The sequence below is a fragment of the Passer montanus genome, unplaced genomic scaffold (genome assembly GCF_014805655.1).
Source record: "Passer montanus isolate IOZ18808 unplaced genomic scaffold, ASM1480565v1 scaffold109, whole genome shotgun sequence".
In the NCBI taxonomy this organism is placed as follows: domain Eukaryota; kingdom Metazoa; phylum Chordata; class Aves; order Passeriformes; family Passeridae; genus Passer; species Passer montanus.
In genome coordinates this window covers 463,442-489,192 of record NW_024357502.1, presented here as the reverse complement: position 1 = coordinate 489,192, position 25,751 = coordinate 463,442, and the positions used below count along the sequence as shown (strand labels likewise).

The window sequence follows — 25,751 nt, the reverse complement described above, 5'->3', positions numbered from 1 at the left end:
GGTGTTTCCAGAAGACAATTTTTATTTGCACAGGAAAATTTCAATGATTATGTAAGGCTGCAACATCAATAACCTGGATAAAAATGAGAGGAACAAAAGTGTTAACATAAAATTATCTCCTAACATTTTTTTATTGCTGTGATGGTCTGAAGGCCCAGGTAAGAAAAGAACTGTAAGGAGAAAGAATATTTTGTGAAGCAGCCAATGCAGCTGGAACTTTAAAGAAGCTTTCAGAAGAAAGACTTGCCTGTCTTAAATCTTCCCTGACTTCTTCAACTGTATTTTTAGATGATCTAATATAAGATTACCTCTACCCACAGAGCTTGTCTAGAGCTTAAAATTATGCAAGTTATGTATTTTTCAAAAAAAAAAGTTTCTCTATACAAACTTATTTTTATTTTTTGCCTGTTTACATTCCTTCCATTTCTTGGTAACTTTCTAAAAAGCCAGGAATAGCAAAGTTCTGCCTGGCATTCCCAAGCTTGATCTCATTTGTCAGGAGGATGTGGAGGAAGCCTCTTACACAAGTTTATAAACATTGCCCTTGTATGGGAAGAAAATTCCTGCACTTGCAGAGTTAGTGAGGCTGGGCCTGGCTGCAGCATCCATGGCCTCTGTGTTCCAGCAGAGCCCCTGTGCTGGGAAGGGAGCAGATGCAGCCACCCAGTCCTTTCTGCAAAAAACACAAGGAACATTTTAGAACTGGATGGTTTTTGGATACTAAAAATCACTTTGAAGCTGTTTTGGAGAGCGGTCCTGGTTCATGCTGTGTGTGTTCCATGGATGGCCAGGGCATCCCATCCCTGGCAGTGTCCAAGGCCAGGCTGGGTGGGAACTGGGACAGTGGGAGTGTCCCTGCCCGTGGCCCTGGATGGGCTCTGGGGTCCCTTCCATGACTAAATAAAGGCTCACTTCAGGGTTGGTCAGGGCACTTCCCTGAGGTGGAATTAGATTCCTCCCCAGATTCACTTGGATGGAATATTCTCTTGGATTTCATGTTGCAAAAGACAGAAAATATTTGTTTATGTGATTTTAATAATGCTCAAACCTCATCTCCAAGTTTGGGAATGAGCTCGGTGATCCTGCTTTTAATCCTTTGTGGTGGTTTGGGAGTTTTAGGATGAAAATCCTCCACGGTAAGCAGAGCAGCAAAACATTGAAGTGTTTTGTGTCTTGCAGAGCTCCCAGCTGGTTCCCGGCGTGCAGAACCCTCCCGCGCTGTCCCTGAGCCCGCCGGGCAGAGCTGCTGCCAGCACCCCAGGGCGCTCCCCAGGGCCCAGCGGGGTCCCCGTGCCCCCCGGGGCACAGAGGGGCCGTTCTTTGCCCTCCCTGCAGAGGCTGATGACAGCAGGAGCGAGGAGCCGAGTGCCAGGGCGTGCTTTGGGCACGGAGCTGCTGGCGCTGATCCTGGGCCGCGGGGCCCCGCTGCTGCCCTGCAGGACAGCGTGGGGAAGGCACCCCGGCAGAGGGGCCAGGCCAGGGGCAGCCTGGACCAGCTGTGGGTGAGGTTCCTGCAGCGGCAGGGCACGCAGCAGCTCCGCAGCGGCGGCGAGCTGTCCCTCGTGGAGCGCCTGGACCGGCTGGCCAGGCTCCTGCAGAATCCCATCAGGCACGCCCTGGCGCCCACAGCGGCTGGCGAGAAGGCTCCTGAGGAGGAGATCCAGGGAAGGGAGCAGCCAGAAACCGGGCTGGCAGGAAAAGGCAGCTCTGGGAGCAGCACGGAGCCGAGGGCAGCGCGAGCGGGACGGAGCCGTGGCAGCAGCAGGCCGGGCCAGAAGGTGATCCAGCACCTGAGCAGGATCCTGGAGGAGCAGCAGCGCCTGGGGATCCCCAGTGACAGCTCCTCGGAGAGCAGGCTGAGCCGAGAAGTGTCCAGCTGCAGCACCTGCAGCACCTGCAGCACCTCGGCGTGGGACACGGGGACGGGGCTGGACACCTGCCCTGCCTCCGGGGACAGCAGCTCCCTGTCCCTGTCCACCATCGACACGGCCCGGCTGCTCCGGGCCTTCGGGCAGCACAGGCTGGCCCCAGGCACCGACACGCCGAGCCCGGCCCCGGGGCTGTCCCCAGGGCTGGCCCGGCTCTACTGTGCCATCAGCCAGCAGAAGAGGCGCTCCGAGAAGTGGCACGGGCACAGTGGAGGAGCAGGGGCCGGGCCGTGTCCCCAGGGGGCTGCTCCGAGCCTCGGGAAGGACCAGCAGAGCCAGGTGAGAGCTCCCTGGGCCCAGCCCTGCCCCATCCCCACGGGAATCCCCACTGCTGCTGGCTCTGTGAGCTGGGAGTCTCTGGGAGTCACTGGGAATCACTGGGAGTCTCTGGGAGTCACTGGTTTCTAGGGGTGGCTTCTGCCGTCCATGGGGGCAGCCCCAGCCAGGCTCTGAGTCTGCAGGAGCCAGGGCAGCAGCTCGGGCTGGCAGACACCACCTGGGCTTGCTTGCCTTGTCTCGATTCCCTTGGGAAGAGATCCTGCTGTCCCCATCCCTGGGAACAGATCCTGCTGTCCCTGATCCTTGAGGACAGATCCTGCTGTCCCTGATCCTTGAGGACAGATCCTGCTGTCCCTGATCCTTGAGGACAGATCCTGCTGTCCCTGATCCTTGAGGACAGATCCTGCTGTCCCTGATCCTTGAGGACAGATCCTGCTGTCCCTGATCCTTGAGGACAGATCCTGCTGTCCCTGATCCTTGAGGACAGATCCTGCTGTCCCTGATCCTTGAGGACAGATCCTGCTGTCCCTGATCCTTGAGGACAGATCCTGCTGTCCCTGATCCTTGAGGACAGATCCTGCTGTCCCTGATCCTTGAGGACAGATCCTGCTGTCCCTGATCCTTGAGGACAGATCCTGCTGTCCCTGATCCTTGAGGACAGATCCTGCTGTCCCTGATCCTTGAGGACAGATCCTGCTGTCCCTGATCCTTGAGGACAGATCCTGCTGTCCCTGATCCTTGAGGACAGATCCTGCTGTCCCTGATCCTTGAGGACAGATCCTGCTGTCCCTGATCCTTGAGGACAGATCCTGCTGTCCCTGATCCTTGAGGACAGATCCTGCTGTCCCTGATCCTTGAGGACAGATCCTGCTGTCCCTGATCCTTGAGGACAGATCCTGCTGTCCCTGATCCTTGAGGACAGATCCTGCTGTCCCTGATCCTTGAGGACAGATCCTGCTGTCCCTGATCCTTGAGGACAGATCCTGCTGTCCCTGATCCTTGAGGACAGATCCTGCTGTCCCTGATCCTTGAGGACAGATCCTGCTGTCCCTGATCCTTGAGGACAGATCCTGCTGTCCCTGATCCTTGAGGACAGATCCTGCTGTCCCTGATCCTTGAGGACAGATCCTGCTGTCCCTGATCCTTGAGGACAGATCCTGCTGTCCCTGATCCTTGAGGACAGATCCTGCTGTCCCTGATCCTTGAGGACAGATCCTGCTGTCCCTGATCCTTGAGGACAGATCCTGCTGTCCCTGATCCTTGAGGACAGATCCTGCTGTCCCTGGTCCTTGGGCAGTGCCCAGTGAGGTTGTAAATCTGATGGAAATTGCAGCCAGGGCATCCCTGGGCAAGGATCCACACAATTATTGGAGTTTCCCTGCTGCTGGCCTTGTAAAAATTTGTAAATTGTTTTGTCTGGCTGGTTGTGGATCTTTTTTCTTTAAAGAGCTGAGAATTCCAGGTGAGAACTCTGCAGCTGTTTGAAAGGGGAGGGAAGAATTCCTTCAGGTGAATTCAGCTGTTGCTCTTGGCAGGAGAAATGGAAATGTTCTTAAAGAGGGACTCAGCCTGGATTTGGTGATTTTAGTAAGGAATTACAGAGTTCAGGGGTTCTGTGATACACAGGAATGCTGAGAAGTATAGAACAAGTGAGGAACATTTAATTACTGCTTTCATTTTTTTTTGGTATTTCCAGATGAAACTGGAACTGGCATGATTATTAGCAGATTTAATTGAAATTAGCTATTTTATTTTACAGAAATAACTCCAAGTCTGTTTGTCAAATAAGCCAGTGAATTATGAAATAATTAAAAGTAATGCCAATAACTAAATAAATCTGGGGAGGACCAATATTTTTGAAGGTGAAGAATGGTTTAAAAACATTCTATTCAATATTTTTATTCATAACATTTATTTGAAGGTAAAATAAAACTGTCCTGAACTTTGCAGTGTTAGGACTGTTAACCAGAACACCAGCATTAGGATCCAACATTTCTGACACAGTTGTAGAATTCAGAAGATGATTTTATTCCATGTTCCATTCAGAAGATGAATTTTTCAAGGTCTATTGAACCTTAAACCTAAGTCTGATTTTTTAACCTGTTAAATCATCTGTGAGATGAGAAATGGAATTAATGCTCTGGAGAATAAACCCTTTAAAGGCTCATTGAACCCCCATGGCTTTAAAAACTCACATTTTTATCTGCTGGTGAAATATTCTTTTAAAAAACCCATCTGAGGACACACGTGACCCTCCTCAAACAAGAAGTGAGAGAATATAGATCGCAAAATAGCAAATTTAATTAAAAATTCCGATTTTGGTCACTTCTGGGCTGTTTAGCTGAGGAAAAGTGGGGATTCCTTTGTATTTTTAGTGCAGTGTGTGGTTTGGGGCAGGTCTCCGTTCGGAGAGGAGCCCAGCTCCCAGAGATCCGTGCCCCAGTCCCTGTGGGAGTGCTGCCTGTGGGGCTCAGCTGGGAGCCCGTTGTGAGCCCTGCTCCCAGGGGAGCTCCTCTGCCTGTGAGCTCCAGAGCATCCCTGGAGGCTTTGCTGCTGCAGCTGCCGTGTGCAGCAGGTGCAGAGCCGGAGCTGGAGAGCAGGGAACACTCCCGTGGCACCAGCAATATTGCTGGCACTGCCCAGCTGGGTGGCTGCTGCTGGGCAGTGCTGCACCTGCAGGGAAGGGTGTATGCTGGGGTTTTTCTCCCTGGTTTTACACATTGCTGAGCACATAATTCAAATTCACACCTTCACAATACGAATGTTCACATGCTCTGTTATCTGAAAGGAAATCCATATCTGTGCATCTGTGCAGTGCCTCTCCTGGAGCTGGGGTAGTTAGAGGAGATTCAAGAAAAGCAGGTTTAGGAGAGCCAGATGGCCTCCTGCTGGTGTTGAAGTTTTGTTTGGGGTGGCAGAGCTGCAGTAAAAGGGAATAAAGAGGAGGCCTCTGCATTTCTGTGCTGGCTGGTGCTGGGGGTTACTCACAGGACACCAGATAATTTTCCCCAGGTCCCTGATTGCAGTTCTGTAATTAGAGCTGGAGCTCAGGGCAGCTGTGGGCACTGTCAGGGTGCCCTGGGAGCCTGGAGGTGCTGCCAGGTCACTGATGTTAATAAAGCCCACAGAGCCAAGGCTTGGCACAGCCTTGCTGCTTTTAATGGCTTTGTTAATTGAAATTAATGTGTGGCCTGCAAGCTGTGTCCAGGCCTGCAGCTTTCACACCTGGCTGGGTGTGAATGAAGGTGTAGACTCCCCTTGTCCCTCCTGTTCCTTGGATTTATGCAGAGGAATTTCTCCCACCTGGAGGACTCTGTGGTGAGGATCACAGGGTGAGGCGCTTCCCCTGCTTCAAAAGGGTTTTGCCTGCCCACCCTCCCAGGGAACAGTTCCTAATTCCCAATGTCCCAACCATCCCTGCCCCCTGGCAGTGGCAGCCATTCCCTGTGTCCTGTCCCTTGTCCCCAGTCCCTCTGCAGCTCTCCTGGAGCCCTCCAGGCCTGGAAGGGGCTCTGAGCTCTGCCCTCAGCTGAGCAGCCCCAGGTGGGCTGGAGGATGCCCAGTGCTGTCCTGACTGATCCCAGCAAGCTCTTCCCACAGAGATAATGTGCTTTTATCATGTAAATCGTGTACTTTTCATTGATGTACCGAAGTGGGCTGCTGGAAGTGCCCGGGGTGGAGCCAGGGCTGGCTTTTGTGGGAGCAGTGGGACAGATCAGCCTGGGCTCAGCACTGACAACAACAGAACCGAGGTACAACAAGGGAAAAGCAATGACTTCTTTCTGTTTAAATGCTGTTTGCTGCTCATTTGGGTTGCAATTTCAGCAGTTCCTGTTCCCTTGGCTGTTTCTGCAGAGCACCATCCCCTTCTCCTCGGATTCCACCTGTGCCAGCAGCAGCTCCTGGGGGCCCAGCTCTGCCCTCAGCCACAAGCGCCGGACACGGATGCTGAGCAAAGGCATCCAGGCAGGTGAGCCCTGAATCCCACCCCTCCTGCCTCCTCCTGCCTCTCCTGCCTTTGGAGCCCCTTCTCCCAGTCTGGGTGCTCCTGGTGTGGGTCTGTGCAGCAGCACCCTCCAGACTCCCTCTGAATGCTGCCAGGGAGGGGTGATGTGTTCAGGGAACGTGAGCTGTTTATTTGCCATTCTTGGGCTGCTTTAAAAGCCAATTTTCTCACTTGTAAAGTTTACCAGCCTCAGCTTCTGCTCCATTTCAATGGCAAAGGTGAGCTGCCTTTTTTTATCTATTGTTTTTTCCCCAAGACATCTGTTCCTCCCAGAATGGCTTTTGTAGGCATATGCTATTTCAGAAGGCAACTGCAGTGTTCCGTGTTCTTCCTGGGAATATTTTGGGTGTTCAATTCTATTTCAGTCCCGAGCTGCTCCTGGCCTGGTGCAGTTCTGCAGTTGGGTTTTTTCTGGTGGCAATTAGCAGTTTCTTCATTGCTTTCATTTCCACGCCAACTCCCCATCATCACATTGAGTAATGGCCTTGGTTTATTCATCAGATACAGCAATTATTTATTTATTCCTGCTTGTGTGCAAGCAGATTGAATCAGAGAAGGATTTTCATAGCGCAGAGTTAATTCCAGTTGGATTCCCACCCCCAGATAAATGCACATTTTGCTTGGGGTATTTGGTTTTAATTTCCCTCAGATTATCACACAGTAACAATCCCCAGCCACTGGAAACTCTGCTTGGTTTGGGGAAGTGTAAAATGTAAATATAAAAGGTTTGGACTGCTGGAGGTGGGTGAAGCTCTTCACTCTGGGCTGGAGTGGGGTCATTCCCTGCCCTGGCACTGAGACGTCCCTGCTTGGTTTCCATTCCAGGGGACCTGGAGATCGTCAGCAGTGCCACCAGGAAGAACACCCGGGATGTGGGGGTGACCTTCCCCACGCCCAGGAGCAGCCAGCAGCTGTGGGAGCCCCCGGGGCAGGGACAGGGACAGGGGGGAGCCTGGCAGCAGCCCCAGGCACGGCCGGGCAGGCTCCTGACAGACACACGGAGCAGGAGGAGCAGGCTGGGTAAGGCTGGGGACACCTGGGCAGGGCTGGGGACACCTGGGCAGGGCTGGGACACCTTAGGCAGGGTTGGGACAGCCAGGGCTGTGTCACAGTCCGTGGTGGTGGTGGACACAACCTGCCCCAAGAGCATCCTGTGCCAAGGGGCAGGAGCCACGAGAGCACAGCACACACACTGATGTGTGGACAGACAAATCTTCAACTAATTAAAGTGGAAAGGTGGAGTGTTCTTTATAGCACTGGGTACAGGGGGAATAATTTCTGAAGGTATGTGTGCTCTTCAAGCATCTAAACTTCCTTTTTGTCCCTTAACCTGTAGCATATGCATTAAGTTTTACAATAGATTTTTGCACATTTATTTATCACAATTAGTCCTGATCAGTTCTTGTGCAGAGAGCTCTCTGGTTGTCCATCCGTCTCCTGTAGCTTTAGTTTTGGTTTGCTTCTTGTTTTAAGGTCCAAGGGGCCCCTCTTATTTTCTTCTAGCTCAGAAGTTCACATTCTTTTCACCTTGTTTGAGGCAGTTTTGGGAGCTGCAGGCTGTTGTGAGCACAGGTTTTTTATGAGCACAGCAAATGAACAGACTCTACAGATGAAACAAGTGAAAGCAGCACACTGCACCTCCATCTGGAATGGGTTTCTAACCTCAGTTAATTCCTAACCTCATGTCTCAACACACACACAGCAGGGAGGGTCCAGGCACGGAGTTCCAACGTGCTTTATTGCAGACAGTGCTGAAGGGTCCAGGGGCAGAGACAAGCACAAAGGAGGGTCCAGGGAGTGAATACAGGAGCAGGGAGTCAGGGATCCAGGTCTGGGGGCTCGGGGTGGTACACAGGGAAAGGACTGGCAGTGTTGCAGGGTGGCAGAGATGCTGCAGCCTTCTTTGAGCTGTCTGCTGCAGCAGCTGCTCAGAGCCAGGCCACGGAGCAGCCATTTCAGTCCATGCACACACCCCACAGACAGCTCAGAGGAAGGACAGGAAGGGTCTCTGCATGGCGTGTTCCAGCAAAGGTTTATCCCAAAGCCTGTGAGGGGATCAGGGACACAGCCAGACCTGCGGGGTGTGCACTGTGGGGTGTGCACAGTGCAGGGGCAGTGAGCTGGGGGCACAGGGGCGGGCAGAGGGCAGCAGCCTGCAGGGCATGGGGTCAGTGGCTGGGGTGGCAGGGTCACCTGGCCCTCGGGGAGCCAGGGGGATGGGGGTCAGTGGCTGGGGTGGCAGGGTCACCTGGCCCTCGGGGAGCCAGGCTGCTGTGGGGTGGCAGCAGGGCTGCAGCACCACGGGCTGAGTCCTGTCCATCAGCCCGACTGTGGTGTGTTCTTCCAAGGCAAGGCAGTCCCTGGGCATTCCCCTGAGGGGGAGGATTCCACACAATGGGGGTGCCAGGGTGGCTGGGCAGGGTTACACAAACCAGCGGGGTAACAGGGAACTCTCCAGAACATGAACGTGTAGGGGAGGCCAGTGGCAGGGCAGAACTGGATAAATCACACAGAGCTGCAGAGCACCGTGGGGAAGCCTCCTTCCCCACCCTGAGCTGAGGAGTGCCCAGAGCCTGGGTGCATCTCTCCGGGGCATTGCCCTGCCCTGCCCTGGCAGGCTGATCACGGGGGGCGGGGGGGATGGGGGTCAGTGGCTGGGGTGGCAGGGTCACCTGGCCCTCGGGGAGCCAGGGGGATGGGGGTCAGTGGCTGGGGTGGCAGGGTCACCTGGCCCTCGGGGAGCCAGGCTGCTGTGGGGTGGCAGCAGGGCTGCAGCACCACGGGCTGAGTCCTGTCCATCAGCCCGACTGTGGTGTGTTCTTCCAAGGCAAGGCAGTCCCTGGGCATTCCCCTGAGGGGGAGGATTCCACACAATGGGGGTGCCAGGGTGGCTGGGCAGGGTTACACAAACCAGCGGGGTAACGGGGAACTCTCCAGAACATGAACGTGTAGGGGAGGCCAGTGGCAGGGCAGAACTGGATAAATCACACGGAGCTGCAGAGCACCGTGGGGAAGCCTCCTTCCCCACCCTGAGCTGAGGAGTGCCCAGAGCTGGGTGCATCTCTCCAGGGCATTGCCCTGCCTTCCCTGGCAGGCTGATGGCTCTGCACAGAGCTGGCCCTGCCACAGCCTGCTCCTGCTGGGATCTCAGGAGTTCAGCCAGAGCCCTGCCAGGGGATGTGCTGCTGGCCCTGATGGCAGTTTCAGCCATGGAAGGGCTGTTAGAGCAGGAAATGCAGTCACTAGGGAGAATAAACACGGTGGAGAGGTGCTCAACATGAATTTCTGAGATACAAAAGGTTCTGTTAAACTCTCAGTGCTGGTCACCAACTTGTCCTTAATGTCTCATGCCCTGAGGCTTCCCAGAAGATTTTTCCAGAGTACTTGGGTGACAATTGGGAAGAACTTGACTGGTTTTGGGAATTGTATTTTTAGGCTGCTGGTGGAGTCTCCTGACGTTTTCATTTTTTTTTTTTTTGTCTCTTAAATTCCTGCCACTCTTCACAACGTCACAATTAAATGTTTAAAAATATTTCCCTTACTCATCACTGTTGTTGTTGTGGGGACTGATCATTCTCCCTCATAAGGGTTTAATTTAGAAAATTCAGAATATCTGCTCAGAATCCCAGCTGATGTATTCACATCATTGTGTATGTAAACTGTGAGTAACTCAGTTCCTGGGGACACATTGAGCATTTGGGAGATGGAAAGCATTTGACCTTCCAAAACATGGATGCAGAGCCACAGGGCTTAGGCCAGCAGAAAGGCTCCTTAAAAATGTGTGGTCAGTGGCGGGGGTGGCGGGGTCGGCGGGCCCTCGGGGAGCCAGGGGGATGGGGGTCAGTGGCTGGGGTGGCAGGGTCAGCTGGCCCTCGGGGAGCCAGGCTGCTGTGGGGTGGCAGCAGGGCTGCAGCACCACGGGCTGAGTCCTGTCCATCAGCCCGACTGTGGTGTGTTCTTCCAAGGCAAGGCAGTCCCTGGGCATTCCCCTGAGGGGGAGGATTCCACACAATGGGGGTGCCAGGGTGGCTGGGCAGGGTTACACAAACCAGCGGGGTAACGGGGAACTCTCCAGAACATGAACGTGTAGGGGAGGCCAGTGGCAGGGCAGAACTGGATAAATCACACAGAGCTGCAGAGCACCGTGGGGAAGCCTCCTTCCCCACCCTGAGCTGAGGAGTGCCCAGAGCTGGGTGCATCTCTCCAGGGCATTGCCCTGCCTTCCCTGGCAGGCTGATGGCTCTGCACAGAGCTGGCCCTGCCCAGCTCCTGCTGGGATCTCAGGAGTTCAGCCAGAGCCCTGCCAGGGGATGTGCTGCTGGCCCTGATGGCAGTTTCAGCCATGGAAGGGCTGTTAGAGCAGGAAATGCAGTCACTAGGGAGAATAAACACGGTGGAGAGGTGCTCAACATGAATTTCTGAGATACAAAAGGTTCTGTTAAACTCTCAGTGCTGGTCACCAACTTGTCCTTAATGTCTCATGCCCTGAGGCTTCCCAGAAGATTTTTCCAGAGTACTTGGGTGACAATTGGGAAGAACTTGACTGGTTTTGGGAATTGTATTTTTAGGCTGCTGGTGGAGTCTCCTGACGTTTTCATTTTTTTTTTTTTTGTCTCTTAAATTCCTGCCACTCTTCACAACGTCACAATTAAATGTTTAAAAATATTTCCCTTACTCATCACTGTTGTTGTTGTGGGGACTGATCATTCTCCCTCATAAGGGTTTAATTTAGAAAATTCAGAATATCTGCTCAGAATCCCAGCTGATGTATTCACATCATTGTGTGTGTAAACTGTGAGTAACTCAATTCCTGGGGACACATTGAGCATTTGGGAGATGGAAAGCATTTGACCTTCCAAAACATGGATGCAGAGCCACAGGGCTTAGGCCAGCAGAAAGGCTCCTTAAAAATGTGTGATTGCTGGTAAATAACTGTCCTTTCCATGGAGGGAAACCTGGAAAATGCAACCTGGGCCTTTCAAAAGTGGTGTTTGCTAAAGGCTTGCTAGGGAAGGAATTCTCTTGAAGCTGCCCGAGGTGTTTCCCACAGAAACTCCCCTGAACTCAGCTGCAGTGAGGGGTGCTGCAGCGTTGGCACTGGCTGGGTTTGGCTGCAAACCTGGGCACTGCTGTGGCTGAACCCCAGCTGCCCCTGAGCCCCTGCTCCTTCCCTTCTGAGGGATGTGGGACAGGATGGGAGGGGGAGAGTGGGGAAACCACTGGATTGGGATAGAGACAGGATAACAGGGAAAGGAAAAGCCACACAAACACAGCCAGACAAGGAATTCATTCTCCGCTTGGAGAATCCTGGAATGGGTTGGGTGGGAAGGGACCTTAAATGTCATCCAGTGCCACCCCTGCCATGGCAGGGACACCTCCCACTGCTCCCATTGTCCAGCCTGGCCTTGGGCACTGCCAGGGACCCAGGGGCAGCCACAGCAAATCTGGGAATTCCTGTGCCAGGGCCTTTCCAACCTCCCAGGGAACAGTTCCTTCCCCATATCTGGTATAAACCTGCCCTCCTTCAGCTTCAGACCATCTTCCCTTGTCCCAGGTCCCTCTGCAGCCTCCTTGGAACCCCCTGTAGGCACTGGAGGGACCCTGGAGAGCCCCTGCCCACTCGCCCATCCCCAGGAGAGCTCCATTGTGCCTGATGTGACTTGGGAGGTCAAAGCACCCTCGTTCCAAGTGCTCCCCTTCCTCTTCCCTCAGCTCTGCCTCCTGACCGTGATCTGGGATGCCCCTTGGGTCAGCTGCCATCACCTCCCCTGGCTGTGTCCCTCATTCCTGCAGGAATAAAGGACCATGGATTGGGATGGACAACAGGCACAGGAATTGCCTCAAATCTTCTTTCTCTTCTGTGTTCTTTTAACAGGGACTCAGTGGCTCGTCCCAGCAGAGGGCTTGGAATGCGAGTCGAGGAAGGAAAACCAGTGCAGCGCCACTCCTGGCCCTGGGCCAGCCTGGTTCGAGCCCTGGAGCAGCACAAAGCCTTGGAGAGAGCCCCTGCGGGAGAGGAACTGGGAGGAGCAGCCCAGGCTGGGCCAGGGGGCCGTGACACCCCCGGGGGCTGGCAGGGGGCTGGGGCAGCCCCTGGGCAAGCTCTCGCTGCAGGTGAGGCCACTGAGCCAGGCACTGCTGGGGCTCACAGGGGCACATCCTGGGATCTCGTGGGGGTCTGCCTTTCCCCAGGGTTAAGTTATTTAAGTTATTTCCCCAGTACTTGACTTGGTCTGGAGTTACAGGGGTTAAACCCCTTGGCTGCAGGAACCAGGGGGATGTGGCTGACAGAATGTCCCACCACACTTGTTTCCATGCAGAAACAGTGCTGAAGTGTACATAGGTATGAGATCAAAATGAGTTTTTATTATTCTTTTTTATTATTTTGGGGTTTTTTTCCTTTCTGGCCAGTTTATTTCCACGTTGTTAAACCAGAGGCTCAGAGGCTGCTGGCCTCCGAGCACCTACCCAGCCTTAAGGACAGGAGTTTCATATTGTACCCGATATTGTGAGGGGACTTTTTCCATGCTCTGGGGTTCGTGGTGGATGTTCTGGGTGTCCCCTGCAGCTGCCAGCCCCAGCTTGGCCAGCAGGGTCTGTTTGTGTCCCCTCAGGAGGCCCTGGCCCTGCACCGCCCCGATTTCATCTCGCGCTCGGGGCAGCGCCTGCGGCACCTGCGGCTGCTCCGCGAGGAGAGGAGGCTGCACTCGTCCCAGGGGGAGAGACTGCTGCCCCCCGGGGGGGAGAAACTGCTGCCCCCCGGGGGGGACAGACTGCTGCCACCCCGGGGGGACAGACTGCTGCCACCCCAGCAGCTGCTGCAGCCTGCAGGGAGGAGGAAGGACTGCAGGACTGCAAATCACCTGGTGTCCAGCCGAGGTACTTCAGGGCTCTGCTTTGAATTCTTTCGTTTATGAGCTCTACATTATGCTTCAGGGTGTATTTATTTACTGGGTATTTCTCCTAAAGCCATTACAGTTATTTAACCCTGTTGTCTGTAAGATCTTATAAAGAGTTTTTTGTAAGAACCTCTATAAAACTTACAAAGGACTCCCATTGTTGCTGTAACAAACTCGTTCATCGTTCCCTTATCTCAAAATTTTCTGTTCAGGTTTCCTGATGAGAGAAAAAAGAAGAGCAATTCCCAAGCGTGAGATGTTTCAAAGATCTAAAAGGTAAAGTCCAGGGAATTTTATTTCAGGTGGATCAGTGCCCTGGGTAGGGAAGAGCCATGAATCCTGTCTGCAGTCAAAGAACTGGGTGTGCAAATAATTCAGCTTTTTCAGTGAAAAATGCAGGTGCCTTATCAGGGGGAGAAATGTCCTACTTAGACGTTCCAAGAAACAAAATCATTTTGGAAAATCATTTCTGCAGCTAAAGCTGGGGATTCTGCTGCAGTGTCAGCCATCCACAGCAAACTGGGTCCCACGTGGAGAGGGAATGGGCTGGGGGACACTGGAGCTCACAAATTAACAAAGTGGGTAACTGGGGCAGCAGCAAGGCATTCCCCCAAAGGAAGAGACTTTCTATAGAAATAATCACCCCAAGGGAATACAGAGACTTACCCTTGGAAAAACCACCTTGGGTAGGGTTTGTGTTGTTTTTGACTGCAGTAACTCATCTCTGCAGTGCCCAGCACGCTGCCATGGATTTACCCTTTGGAAGGGCTGTGCTGCACAGGGGTGTGGGAAGGGACAGTAAGAAATGGGAGTTCACTGCAGCTGAGTTTGCTGTGAACGGGGTGGGAAGTGCTGGGCCAGGAGCAGCAGAGCCTGAGTTCCCACGCTGCCATGGATTTACCCTTTGGAAGGGCTGTGCTGCACAGGGGTGTGGGAAGGGACAGTAAGAAATGGGAGTTCACTGCAGCTGAGTTTGCTGTGAACGGGGTGGGAAGTGCTGGGCCAGGAGCAGCAGAGGTGGCAGAGCCTTGGAAACAATCACAGGTTGGTGGGATGAGGCCTGAGCAGCCTGGGCAGCCTTGGAATTAACCCTGCTTTGAGCAGGAGCTTGGTGGCCTCCAGAGGTTTCTGCCAACCTCGGTTTCTCTGGGATTCCACCAAACACCTGCTGCAATACACAGTATATAAAACAAACCCCTTGATGATTTTAAATGACTTCAATGATTTTCATGATACATTTTAATGATTTTTAGCATTTAGAAGTATTCTTAGGGTACCTGGAGAAGGTGTCCCTGCCCATGGCAGGGGTGGCACTGGATGGGCTTTGAGGTCCTTCCAACCCAAACCATTCCAGGATTGAAGGAAAACTTGGGGAAGCATCAGCACAGGAGAAAACAAAGCAGGGCAACACTACTGAAAGCACTGGAATTTTGGAAATGCCTGAAAAGCTTCAGTGAGCTGATTGCTGGGCTGAACTCCTGCCATGGCTGAGGGACATGGGAGTGTCCTGGGCTGGGGACACGGGGGACACTGAGCTCCAGCTGGGTCAGCACGGCACGGCAGAGCTACAGGGGCTGCTCTGAGGAGGTGCTGGGGTGGGAGAGGCATGGCAGGGGCAGGAGAGGCACTGCAGGGGCAGGAGGGGTGTCCCAGGGGCATGAGAGGTGTTCCAGGGCAGGAGGAGTGTCCCAGGGGCAGGAGAGGTGTCCCAGGGGCAGGAGAGGTGTTCCAGGGCAGGAGGAGTGTTTCAGGGGCAGGAGAGGTGTCCCAGGGGCAGGAGAGGCACTGCAGGGGCAGGAGAGGTGTCCCAGGGGCAGGAGAGGTGTCCCAGGGGCAGGAGAGGTGTTCCAGGGCAGGAGAGGTGTCCCAGGGGCAGGAGAGGCACTGCAGGGGCAGGAGAGGTGTCCCAGGGGCAGGAGAGGTGTTCTAGGTGCAGGAACCATCCCAAGGGCAGGAGAGGTGTCCCAGTGGCAGGAATTGCCAGGCTCAGTGCTGCTGGGGATTCCACAGTGGGACACCAGCAAACTGCAAACACATTGGTCAGGGATGTGCTTGGCCAGCAGCCCCTGGGGATGTGGGGATAAAGCACAGGATGTGTGTTGCAGTAAAGCAGATGCAGGAAGAATAAAGCTCACATTAAAATAAAAAAATAAATAAAATATAAATATATGAATATATACAAATATAAATATATAAATATAATAAATAATATAATATATAAAATAAATATACATAAATAAAGCTCATATTTATACAAGTTTTTAAAGATGACATCTTTGACTCTAATTGGTTAGTAACCTTAACACTCAGTCTGTTGGTTAGAAGGTGCTTGTATGTGTTAAGACTTTTTTCTTCAGGTGTTTACATATTTTTCTTTGTAGATCTTATAGGACAGATCTTTTATTATTACTTTTCTTTACAAGAATAAGTTGTTCTGCAAACTTGATTCTCATTGTAATTTTTTCACATAAGAACTTACAAGCTAGCTACTAGTTTAGCTGAAGTAGCAGGACCTAAACCATATTTTATAGGGCTTTTCTTTTACAATATTTCTCCTTGTGTACAGCAGCTGTGGATTTTAGTGCCAGGCAGTTTCAAATCTCTGGTTTTGCCTTTCCTCTCCCTTTAGGATGTACGAGCAGCTCCCCGAGGTGAGGAGGAAGAGGGAGGAGGAGCAGAGGAGGCTGGAGTACAGCTCCTACCGCCTGAGGGCTCAGCTCTACAAAACTGTGAGTGCAGCACCCCTCAGGGCTCAGCCCTATAAAACTGTGAGTGCAGCACCCCTCTGGGCTCACCCTACACACCTGGGAGTGCAGCACCCCTCTGGGCTCAGCCCTATAAAACTGTGAGTGCAGCACCCCTCTGGGCTCACCCTACACACCTGGGAGTGCCCCTGGTCCCTCTGGGCTCACCCTACACACCTGGGAGTGCCCCCTTGTTGAGTGGAGATGGACGAAGACACCTGTTCATGCAGAATAGCCAAATCTCTGTTCACAGCTCATATTTTATAATATTTATATATACATATAAAATAAAATATATATTCTCTATATATTTATATATAGAATAAAATATATATTTGCTATATATTATATATATCTATAATATATAATATTTATATATAGTAAATATATATTATATATTTACATAAATATATAGTATAAATATAATCTACAATATATATCTCTATTATATATTTATAGAATATATTTACATATTATATATTTATAATTATTTATGTAATTATATATTCTAATATATATTCTATTATATAAATATATATTTTATTATATTTGTATGATTATCAGAAGGCACCAAGTCTGGATCTAACTGTTCAGCAGTTCACTCAAGCTCAGCTGACTGGCTGGCAATGGCTTGTGTCCGTGTCCATCAATCCTTTCTCTTTCTAGGTCTGTTCACATTCTTGTCTCCTGGGGAGTGAATGTTTCACAGGGGTAGGATTTTCCTCCCCACAGGCGTGAGCTGTCTTCTCACAAGAATAGATTGTCTTGCTAACTGATTCTCACTATTGTAATTCTTGCCTCACAGTAATGAGGCCAGATTTTAGAAGGCTTTTTTTTATAAGGTTTTACCTGTATGTGACACCCCCTCCCCCTGGAGCACCACATTCCCTCCGGGAGTGCCACACACAGGGATCTGCTGAGGGCTGTCTGTTTGAAAAGCCAGGTGTGTGCTGAGGAAGGCAGGAGCTGCCCTGAAATGGGAAATGGGAACCCCCTCCCTCTGAATTATTGTAATTTGGAAATTAAGGGGCTCTCAGGCAAAGGTATAACAGTTCTTTGCTAGGAGGATGATGGAATTTTGTCAGCCGTGCAGAGACACTCACTGGCCATGACCAGAAGACAATTAATAATTAATGGCCCGTTAACAGAGGATATCTCCCAGAGGGAGGACTGGCTGTGGAAGGGATAAAGAAAATGCCCCATGAACAGAGAAAACTGCCCCAGCTCTGACAGGTGGCAATAAAACACCCCCAGGCACTGCCCCATGAACAGAGAGAACTGCCCCAGCTCTGACAGGTGGCAATGAAACACCCCCAGGCACATCCTACAACCCAGGGCACTGGAGTGCAGGTGCTGGGCTGAGGGGGTGCCCAGGTGTGTTCCATATCACCAGCCAAGCTCTGCTACACCTTTCCTTCCCTGAAATTCTCCCATTCCATGGAAAAATGGCTCGGAAGGTGGTGCTGGTGAATTGATACAAATAAGGGCTTGTGCAGGGCCTGGGGTGGAGCAGAGGGGTGTTGAGCACATCCAGGAAGGACAAGTGTCCTTGAGGCTGCTGGGTTTGCTCTCCTGTGGCCTGGCTGTGGCTGGATTTGGCTCAGGGAATTCCCAGCCAACTTCCCAGCCCTGCCTAACAAAGTCAGGAAAGTTAATTTACCCAGTGTAAAGCTTGCAGTCCTGGTGGCAGGTTACCTCTGAGGGTTCCAGCACTTTCTGTTTGCCCAGCACTGGCCCTGCTCAGCCAGGACCCCTGTCTGGGGAGCTGTGGGATAAACCAGTGTCCCTGAGCACTGGAACTAAAACTGGCCTTTTTTTTAAACTCTGGCTCTTAAACTTGCACTGCAGTTTTAGTGTTAAACTCCTGGCTGGAGCAGCTCCTTTCCTGGAGTATCCAGAGCTGGAGTGATAGGCTTGGCTGTTTGTTGGAAACAGCAGTCATTGGATTTCGGAAGTCAGCACTTGTAGTGTATTCTGCAAAACATCTTCCTACTCTAATTTGGGGAATTTGCCACTAGAAAGACTTTAATTTGTTGCTATACTCGGGCAGGGTATTTTCAGGACATCTTTTTTCCCCAGTCTGAGAATTCCAGATGCTGGTACAGTAAAGACTGAGGAATTAATGAGTTCTGGCAGCCACTGGCTTGGAGTGGAGAGTGGGCTGGAAGCAGGGAGGAAATAGGATCAGAACTCTGGTACATAAATATGGGTTTGATTGGAAGGGAGGTGATGATTCATGGCAGTAAATGATTCCAGTGCTTTAGTTCTCCCTGCTGGTGCAGAAAAGCTGCTGTAAATCAGGGAATGGTTTGGTGAGGATGGGCTGAGAGCACCAGCTTCTGAGTGAGGCTCATTGCCCCTGAAACATCAACCACAGATTTTGTGGAATGGCTCCAAAAATGAGACAGAGCTTTGGGGGCAGGAAGGAGCTGCTCCAGGAGCTCCATGAGGTGTGGGATGGGGCATTCAAGGACTCCCTGTGCCCCAGGCTGCTCCAGGGGTCTGTGCCAGGGCTGGTGTGGAGCAGAGGGGCAGAGCTGCTGCTGCTGGCCCTGGGGAGCCCCGTGAGCCCGCAGGGAGCAGCTCCTTGGCATTTCTGCAGGGAAAACATGGCAGAGGGAGGCACAGCTCTGGGTGGGGCTGGGACAGCCCCTGTGCTCCCTGCCACCACAGGCCTGTCCCAAAAATCAGAGCCATGCAGTCACTCAGCATGGAAAATCCCTCTGAGCCTGTCCAGTCCAACCATCCCTGCTCTGCCAGGGCCACCACTGCCCCTGTCCCCAAGTGCCACAGCCACAGGGCTCTGAAATCCCTCAGGGATGGGCACTCCAACCCTCCCTGGGCACTCCCAGTGCCTGACCCCCTTTCCAAGGGGAAATTCCTCCCAGTGCCCACCCTGAGGCTCCCCTGGGGGCGTTCCCTCTGCTCCTGTCCCTGTTCCTGGAGCAGAGCCCGACCCCCCCGGCTGTCCCCTCCTGGCAGGAGCTGTGCAGAGCCACAAGGGCCCCTGAGCCTCCTTTGCTCCAGGCTGAGCCCCTTCCCAGCTCCCTCAGGGATTCTGCAGCCCCTTCCCAGCTCCCTCAGGGATTCTGCAGCCCCTTCCCAGCTCCCTCAGGGATTCTGCAGCCCCTTCCCAGCTCCCTCAGGGATTCTGCAGCCCCTTCCCAGCTCCCTCAGGGATTCTGCAGCCCCTTCCCCAAGGCTTTGAGGGCTCACAGGGTGAGATTGAAATTAGGGCAAGGAAGCAGTGAATGAATGAATCCCATGCCAGTGGGACCCCTCCCACTGTCCAGGCTGCTCCAAACCCCCGTGCCCAGCCTGGCCTGGGACACTGCCAGGGAGGGACAATCTCAGTGTCCAGGCTGAGGGATGAGATGCAGCTGAGTTCATTTGACTCAAAATAAGACCCCAAATTGGTGAATATATATGACCAAAATCTGCTTCCCTTTTGTAAAGCAGAGGGCAAATGTCCCTGCAGGGCTCTGGGAAGTGAGGGGCTGTCAGGGCTGCTCTCAAGGCATTTCTGTGACAGTTTGGGGCAGCTCACTGAGGGGAAAAGAAAGAAAAAAAAAGTTTTGTTGGCACTGAGTGAGGGGCAAACAATATGGGCCCACCTAGACTGGCCTGGGACACTGCCAGGGAGGGACAATCTCAGTGTCCAGGCTGAGGGATGAGATGCAGCTGAGTTCATTTGACTCAAAATAAGACCCCAAATTGGTGAATATATATGACCAAAATCTGCTTCCCTTTTGTAAAGCAGAGGGCAAATGTCCCTGCAGGGCTCTGGGAAGTGAGGGGCTGTCAGGGCTGCTCTCGGGGCATTTCTGTGACGGTTTGGGGCAGCTCACTGAAGGGAAAAGAAAGAAAAAAAAAAGTTTTGTTGGCACTGAGTGAGGGGCAAACAATATGGGCCCACCTAGAACTGGAGCCATAAAAACCCCTGGGCTGGAGTGCACGAACATTCTTAATCTGTGAAATTGTTCAGTACTTCTCTTGATTAAGATAGCAAAGTTATTTTTATCACAGTGTGCATGTGGATCTGGGCTGATGCTCTGTCCCAGCAGCCCTTTGCTTTTGTGCTTTTAATTTCAAATAGAGCATAAAACCATCCCAGTCAGATCAGGGGACGGGGAGTGCCCTGGAATTTTGCACTCTGTAGTGGGAACCGATTCTGATCTGATGGCAGCAGCAATTAGAACTTTCAGCCCCAGTGAAGCAGAAATGAAATTTCTGAGTTTATCAGATGCAGATTGGTTCCATTCCTGAGGCTCTTCCACAAGGGGGAGCGAGTGTGTGATCCCAGGGAACTGGAGAAAGCTCCTGGGAGGGAGCAGCAGGTCCTGGAAGCTCCCCTCTGCCCCGTGAGGCCGAGCCCAGCCCTGAGGAGCCTTTATTTCTGTGGGTCTGGGAATGCCCTGCCCCAGGCAGGCACAGCACGGGGTGTCCCTGCCCTCGGGGAGAGCAGCAGCTCTGGGAGCCCCTGGGGAGCCCTCTGGAATCACCCACTGCCACCCCACACAGCTCCAGGGGCTCCTGCTCAGGACCCTGCCCTGGAACAGGGCCAGGGCCAGCTCTGCTCCTGGCCTCCCCCATGGGAATGTCCTGGTGCCAGGCTGCACAGGGAGGTCCTGGAGCTCTCACTGGGCAGCTGCCGAGCTGACAGCTCATCCTGACAGTTCAAATCCCCATTTTGTGCTGCTTACTGCCCCTGAGGCCAGGCTGGATGGGGTTTGGGGCTGCCTGGATCAGGGGGAGGTGTCCCTGCCCTCAGGGGTGGCACTGGGTGGGCTGGAAGGGCCCTTCCAGCCAAACCCCTCTGGGACTCCACAGCCATCTGTGCAGAGAACCTGTGCTCAGCATTTTCAGCTTTCAGAGCACTAACTGCCCTGTGTCCCTCTGCTTTTCCCTCAGAAGATCACCAGCCGTGTCCTGGGGAAGAAGGTGTCCTGGAGCTGACCTCGGCCAGGCTGGGCTGAGCACACAGCAGCTGCAGCAGGGAGAAGGCAGAAAATGCTCCTGCAGCCCCACTTGGTGCTCTGGGTCACTGCTGTGCCCATTGATCCTGCCTGTGTAAGAACCAGGGACCGGGGGAGTGTCAGGGTTTAAATAAATAGCTGGGCTTTTATACTGGTGTTAGGCACTTCCAGAGGAAACAGAGTCTGGAAAAACTTGCTTCATAATATATTTATAACTCCCTGATTGGAATAGCAGTTTTATATATTTATTTTCACTGGGTTTTAATGAGGATTTTTTTTATTTTTTTAATTCCTGTCTCAATGTAGAAAAGTCACTTGTTATGTTTTGTACCTCAATAAAACAGCAGAGTTGTAATAACTGCTGCAGCTGTGTCTGTGCAGGGACCAGGAGGGCTGAGCAGAGACACCTCTGGTGGTGCTGGAGCTTTCAGGCCTTTCCTGGGAGACTCCCCTTCTCCAGATGGTTTGTCCTGCCAGGGTCCCTGGCTGTGCCCTGGGCCAGCATCACTGAAAAGATGCAGGGGAGAGAGGAGGTTTATGAAATGCTCAAGTCTCAGTTTCATCTCATCGTCACTGGGCAGTTCATAGGATGGATAAACAGGAAAAGACAGCTGAGGAAAACAGAGTGGGTGTGAGCTGTGGCTTCCTATTGCTCTGCCTCAGATGTTTGTGGCAATTCAGCTGGGAGGGAACACCCAGTGCTGGGAGGGCTGGCTGGGCACCACTGGAGGTGGAAGGTTCTGGAGAGCCCCTGCAGGGGCTCCAGGAGAGCTGCAGAGGGGCTGGGGACAAGGGACAGAGGGACAGGACACAGGGAATGGCTGCCACTGGCCAAGGGGAGATTGGGCTGGGATCTTGGCAAGGAATTGCTGCCTGGGAGGGTGGGCAGGGGCTGGGCTGGAATTGCCAGAGCAGCTGTGGCTGCCCCTGCATCCCTGGCAGTGTCCCAGGCCAGGCTGGATCCACCTGGGACAGTGGGAGCTGTCCCTGCCATGGCAGGGTGGCACTGGTGGCATTTAAGGTCCCTTCCAACCCAAACCATTCCAGATTCCCTGATCTGGTCTGGTCTCTGTAGTGGAAGTTAAAGTGCAGATTCCAAACAACACCATCCCGTGGCTGGGATAAATCAGATAAATCAGCTCAGACCGTGGATCCTCTTCCCAGACCTTCCCACCTCCCCAAACCCAGTTTTACCTGTTTATCAGAGCATCAGCCTGCTTTGGGCTGAAGGGATCCAGTGCCACCCTGCCCTGTCCAGCCTGCCTTGAGCTGCAGTTTGCTCCTTCCACTGCCTGGGGATCAGGGGTGGAATTGCTGCCTTGCCTCTGGAATTTTGTTCTGGGGCTGGAAATGAGCTTTGTGTGAAGGAGGAGGTGCTGAGCGTGCTGGGGCTGAGCTCTGGTGGATTCTGAGGCACACAGGACAGATTTGTCCCCTGGGAGAGGAGGCTGGGGGTGCTGGAGCCCTAACGAGCTCCTGCCTCGCTTGGAGCTCGCTCAAGGCCACTCAGCTGATGATTTGTGCTTTTAAGCTTCAGTGAGGAGATAGGAAGGGAACTGGGGGGCCTTGCTGCTCCCAAATCCCTCTGAGATCAAGCCCAGTGTTCCCCCAGCACTGCCAGGGCCACCCCTGAGTGTCCCCAGTGCCACCTGCACAGGGCTGTGAAATCCCTCCGAGGATGGGCACGCCAGGGCTGCACAAACCTTTGGGGGATGCAATTTCCCCCCAGAGCTGGTGGGGGTGCTCCCATCCATCCTGCCCTGCTGTCTCCCTGGGGATGCTCCCTGCCCTGCTCCAGGGCCCTTCCCTGCCCTCAGGTGGGTGCAGCTCCTGTGCCTGCACAGCTCCCATTTACAGCTCTGGGGAAGCAGGCTGTTGACATTTGCAGGCACTGCTTCCAGCAGGCCAAACTGCTTTCCAAACACTCAGGAAATTGTGCTTGTCTTGTGCTGGTTCCAGAGTGGAGTCATCCCCTGCAAATCTACTGTACACAGAGACTTTTAGGGTAAATTCTGCAGAGCTCTGGAAGGGAAATTAGGGCAGGACTGGTTTTTTTCAGCACTGTCGGAGCAGGTTTGTGTTTTCAGTCATTCAGAATTGTCCTTTGATCAGCAGCACCCCCCAGGGACTGCTGTGCAGGACAGATGTGTGTGTCATGTGTCCACAGCCTGACCTGCAGCTGGGAAACCTCCTGGATGAGATGGAAAAGGAGGAAATGGAAAAGAGGTGTGAAAATCCATCTTCTGCTTTGAAATGTGCTTTATTTCAAAATAAGAGGCTTTTTCCCCCTTCAGAAACACATTCAATTTCTTCCTTTATGACAATTTCCACTCATTCTTCTTTGTGCTGTAAATTCCATTCTGAGGGAATCAGTCCTGACCCTCCTCTCTGGGGGGGCAGCCCTGTGAGGGTTTTTGGGGTCCTTCCCATGGAGAACCCCTCTCCAGCAGGTGTGGGTGTTTCTGAACCCCTCTCCTGCAGGTGTGGGTGTTTGGGTGTTTCTGAACCCCTCTCCTGCAGGTTTGGATGTTTCTGAACCCCCTCTCCTGCAGGTTTGGGTGTTTCTGGACCCCTCTCCAGCAGCTCTGGGTGTTTCTGAACCCCTCTCCAGCAGCTCTGGGTGTTTCTGGACCCCTCTCCTGCAGGTTTGGGTGTTTGGGTGTTTCTGAACCCCTCTCCAGCAGGTTTGGGTGTTCCTGACCCCCCTCCCCTGGAGAACCCTGTCCAGCAGGGCTGAGGGGCTGGGGTGGTGTCTGGCTCTGTCACTGCTGGGTCTGGAAGGGTTTCCGTGGCAATGCAGTGCAGTGCTGCTGTGAAACACGGCTCAAGTGCCTGATTTCCTTGGAGAAGGAAGTGCCCAGCTCTGTGGTCACGTTGCTGTCCCCCTGCCTGGGCATGGCCTGTCCAGCGTGGCTGCCTGCTGGGACTCTACCCGGGTTTCTCTTGGCCCGTTTGCTTTGTCACTGAGAGCACCACGGGAAGGCTTTGGAGAGGAGAAGGTGAAGGATTTGTGCCAAAGCAGGTGAGGAAACCTCTTCCAGAATTCCAGGATGGTTTGGATTGCCAGGGACCTTAACGACCACGCAGGCCCACCCCTGCACTGGCACCTGAAGTTAGATGGATGATGGGCTTTGTGTCAGCCCTCGCCAAAGTCCATCTCATTTTTTCCATGAATGCATCCTGGATTATAATTCACTTTTCCTGAAACAATTCCCTGAGGAAGACATGACTTCCTGACTGGCTGTTCATTAGTGCAGATCCCACTTTAATCCAGTGAAGCAGATTTAAAATATTGTTTCCTTTGTGCTGCCTCTGTGAGCCCGTGACTGCTCTTGGGGCCAGCTGAAGTCAGCGCTGGGCCGGGGCAGCAGTTCAGCCTGGGGCAGGAATCTGGCTGCAAATGGGAAAGGCCCGACTCTTTCACACGAGCAAGGTTTCAAAGTCAAGCTTTTAGTAATATTTTTCTCCCTACATCAGCAGATAAAGTGAATTCTCCCAGCCAAATGGGACCCTGCGGGAGGGTGAGCGACCTCGGCGTGACAAATGGGAGCCACGCTGATTAATGCTGCTGGAAGGAGCTCAGATTCCAGGGGGATGAGGACACTTGTGAGGGCCTGCCTGGGGACAAGGGGGTTTTCAAATCCCATTTTATTCATGTGCCCACGTGCTGCTGCCCTGCTGCTTCAACAGAGGCTCCTTCCAACTTCCCAAAGCCAGAAGCATTCCAAGCTGTTCTCCCCAGGCTGTGCTGCTCCCCCAGCTGGGATGGGTTCAGAACATCCCATGAATTGTCCTGCTGGCTCCTGGCTCCTGACTCACCCACTGAGCAGCCAGCCCTGACCTTCCTCCGGCCAGGGAAGAGCCCCTGGGAGTGACCGAGGAGGGGACGCAGCTGAGGAGTTCTGTGACATCACTGAGCTGTGCCTGGGATGGCACTGGTGGCACATCTGCTCTGGGGACACTCATCTGAGTGCCAGGGCTTGTATGAGGAGATGTCTGACTGGAGAAGGGACACGTGGCCAGGGCAGGAATGGAGCTGGGAAGGGCTGGAGAATCCCTGAGGGAGCTGGGAAGGGGCTGCAGAATCCCTGAGGGGGCTGGGAAGGGGCTGGGGAATCCCTGAGGGAGCTGGGAAGGGGCTGCAGAATCCCTGAGGGAGTGGGAAGGGGCTGCAGAATCCCTGAGGGAGCTGGGAAGGGGCTCAGCCTGGAGCAAAGGAGGCTCAGGGGCCCTTGTGGCTCTGCACAGCTCCTGCCAGGAGGGGACAGCCGGGGGGGTCGGGCTCTGCTCCAGGGAACAGGGACAGGAGCAGAGGGAACGGCCTCAGGGTGGGCCTGGGGTGTTGGTTGGATATTGGGGAAATTTCCTCATGGAAAAGGTGCTTGGGAAGGGGCTTCCCAGGGCAATGGTGCAGTCCCCATCCCTGGAAGTGTCCAGAGAAGTCCTGGAGGTGGCACTCAGAGCTCTGGGCTGGTGACAAGGTGGGGATTGGGCAGAGCTGGGACTTGGTGATCCTGGAGCTTTTCCCACCCCAACAATCCCCTGATTCTGTGTGTCACACCTGAGGGTGTCCCTTGCAGGTTAGGGGTGCTGGAGATTGAGCTGAGGAAGCCCCAGGCTGTGGCTGCCCGGGGCCACCCTCCTGTGCCTGTGTCCATGGCTGGGGACAGGGAGTGCCTGGGAGGGGGAGCAGCCTGCAGCCAGAGCCCCCTCTCCTGTCTGTGACCCCAGCTCAGGGTGACCCCAGCTCAGGGTGACCCCAGCCCTGTGTGACCCCAGCCCTGTGTGACCCCAGCTCAGGGTGACCCCAGCTCTGTGTGACCCCAGCTCTGTGTGACCCCAGCCCTGTGTGACCCCAGCCCTGTGTGACCCCAGCTCTGTGTGACCCCAGCTCAGGGTGACCCCAGCCCTGTGTGACC

General features: G+C 53.4%; 1 protein-coding gene across 2 annotated transcripts in view; it reads left to right on the top strand.

The window, feature by feature from the left end:
- ALMS1 (ALMS1 centrosome and basal body associated protein) overlaps window positions 1-21,178 on the top strand; it is a 59,946-nt gene extending 38,768 nt beyond the window's left edge. Inside the window, exons 12-20 of one of the 2 annotated variants that reach the window (XM_039723938.1) lie at window positions 1,180-2,207; window positions 5,861-5,959; window positions 6,036-6,177; window positions 7,039-7,233; window positions 12,089-12,327; window positions 12,828-13,092; window positions 13,325-13,388; window positions 15,742-15,841; window positions 20,768-21,178. In XM_039723938.1, coding sequence (XP_039579872.1) covers window positions 1,180-2,207; window positions 5,861-5,959; window positions 6,036-6,177; window positions 7,039-7,233; window positions 12,089-12,327; window positions 12,828-13,092; window positions 13,325-13,388; window positions 15,742-15,841; window positions 20,768-20,812 — 2,177 coding nt within the window. In that variant the 3' untranslated portion in view covers window positions 20,813-21,178. The remainder of the gene's footprint in view (window positions 1-1,179; window positions 2,208-5,860; window positions 5,960-6,035; window positions 6,178-7,038; window positions 7,234-12,088; window positions 12,328-12,827; window positions 13,093-13,324; window positions 13,389-15,741; window positions 15,842-20,767) is intronic. The other variant, XM_039723946.1, reaches the window with a different exon arrangement.
- Window positions 21,179-25,751: the final 4,573 nt, after the last annotated feature.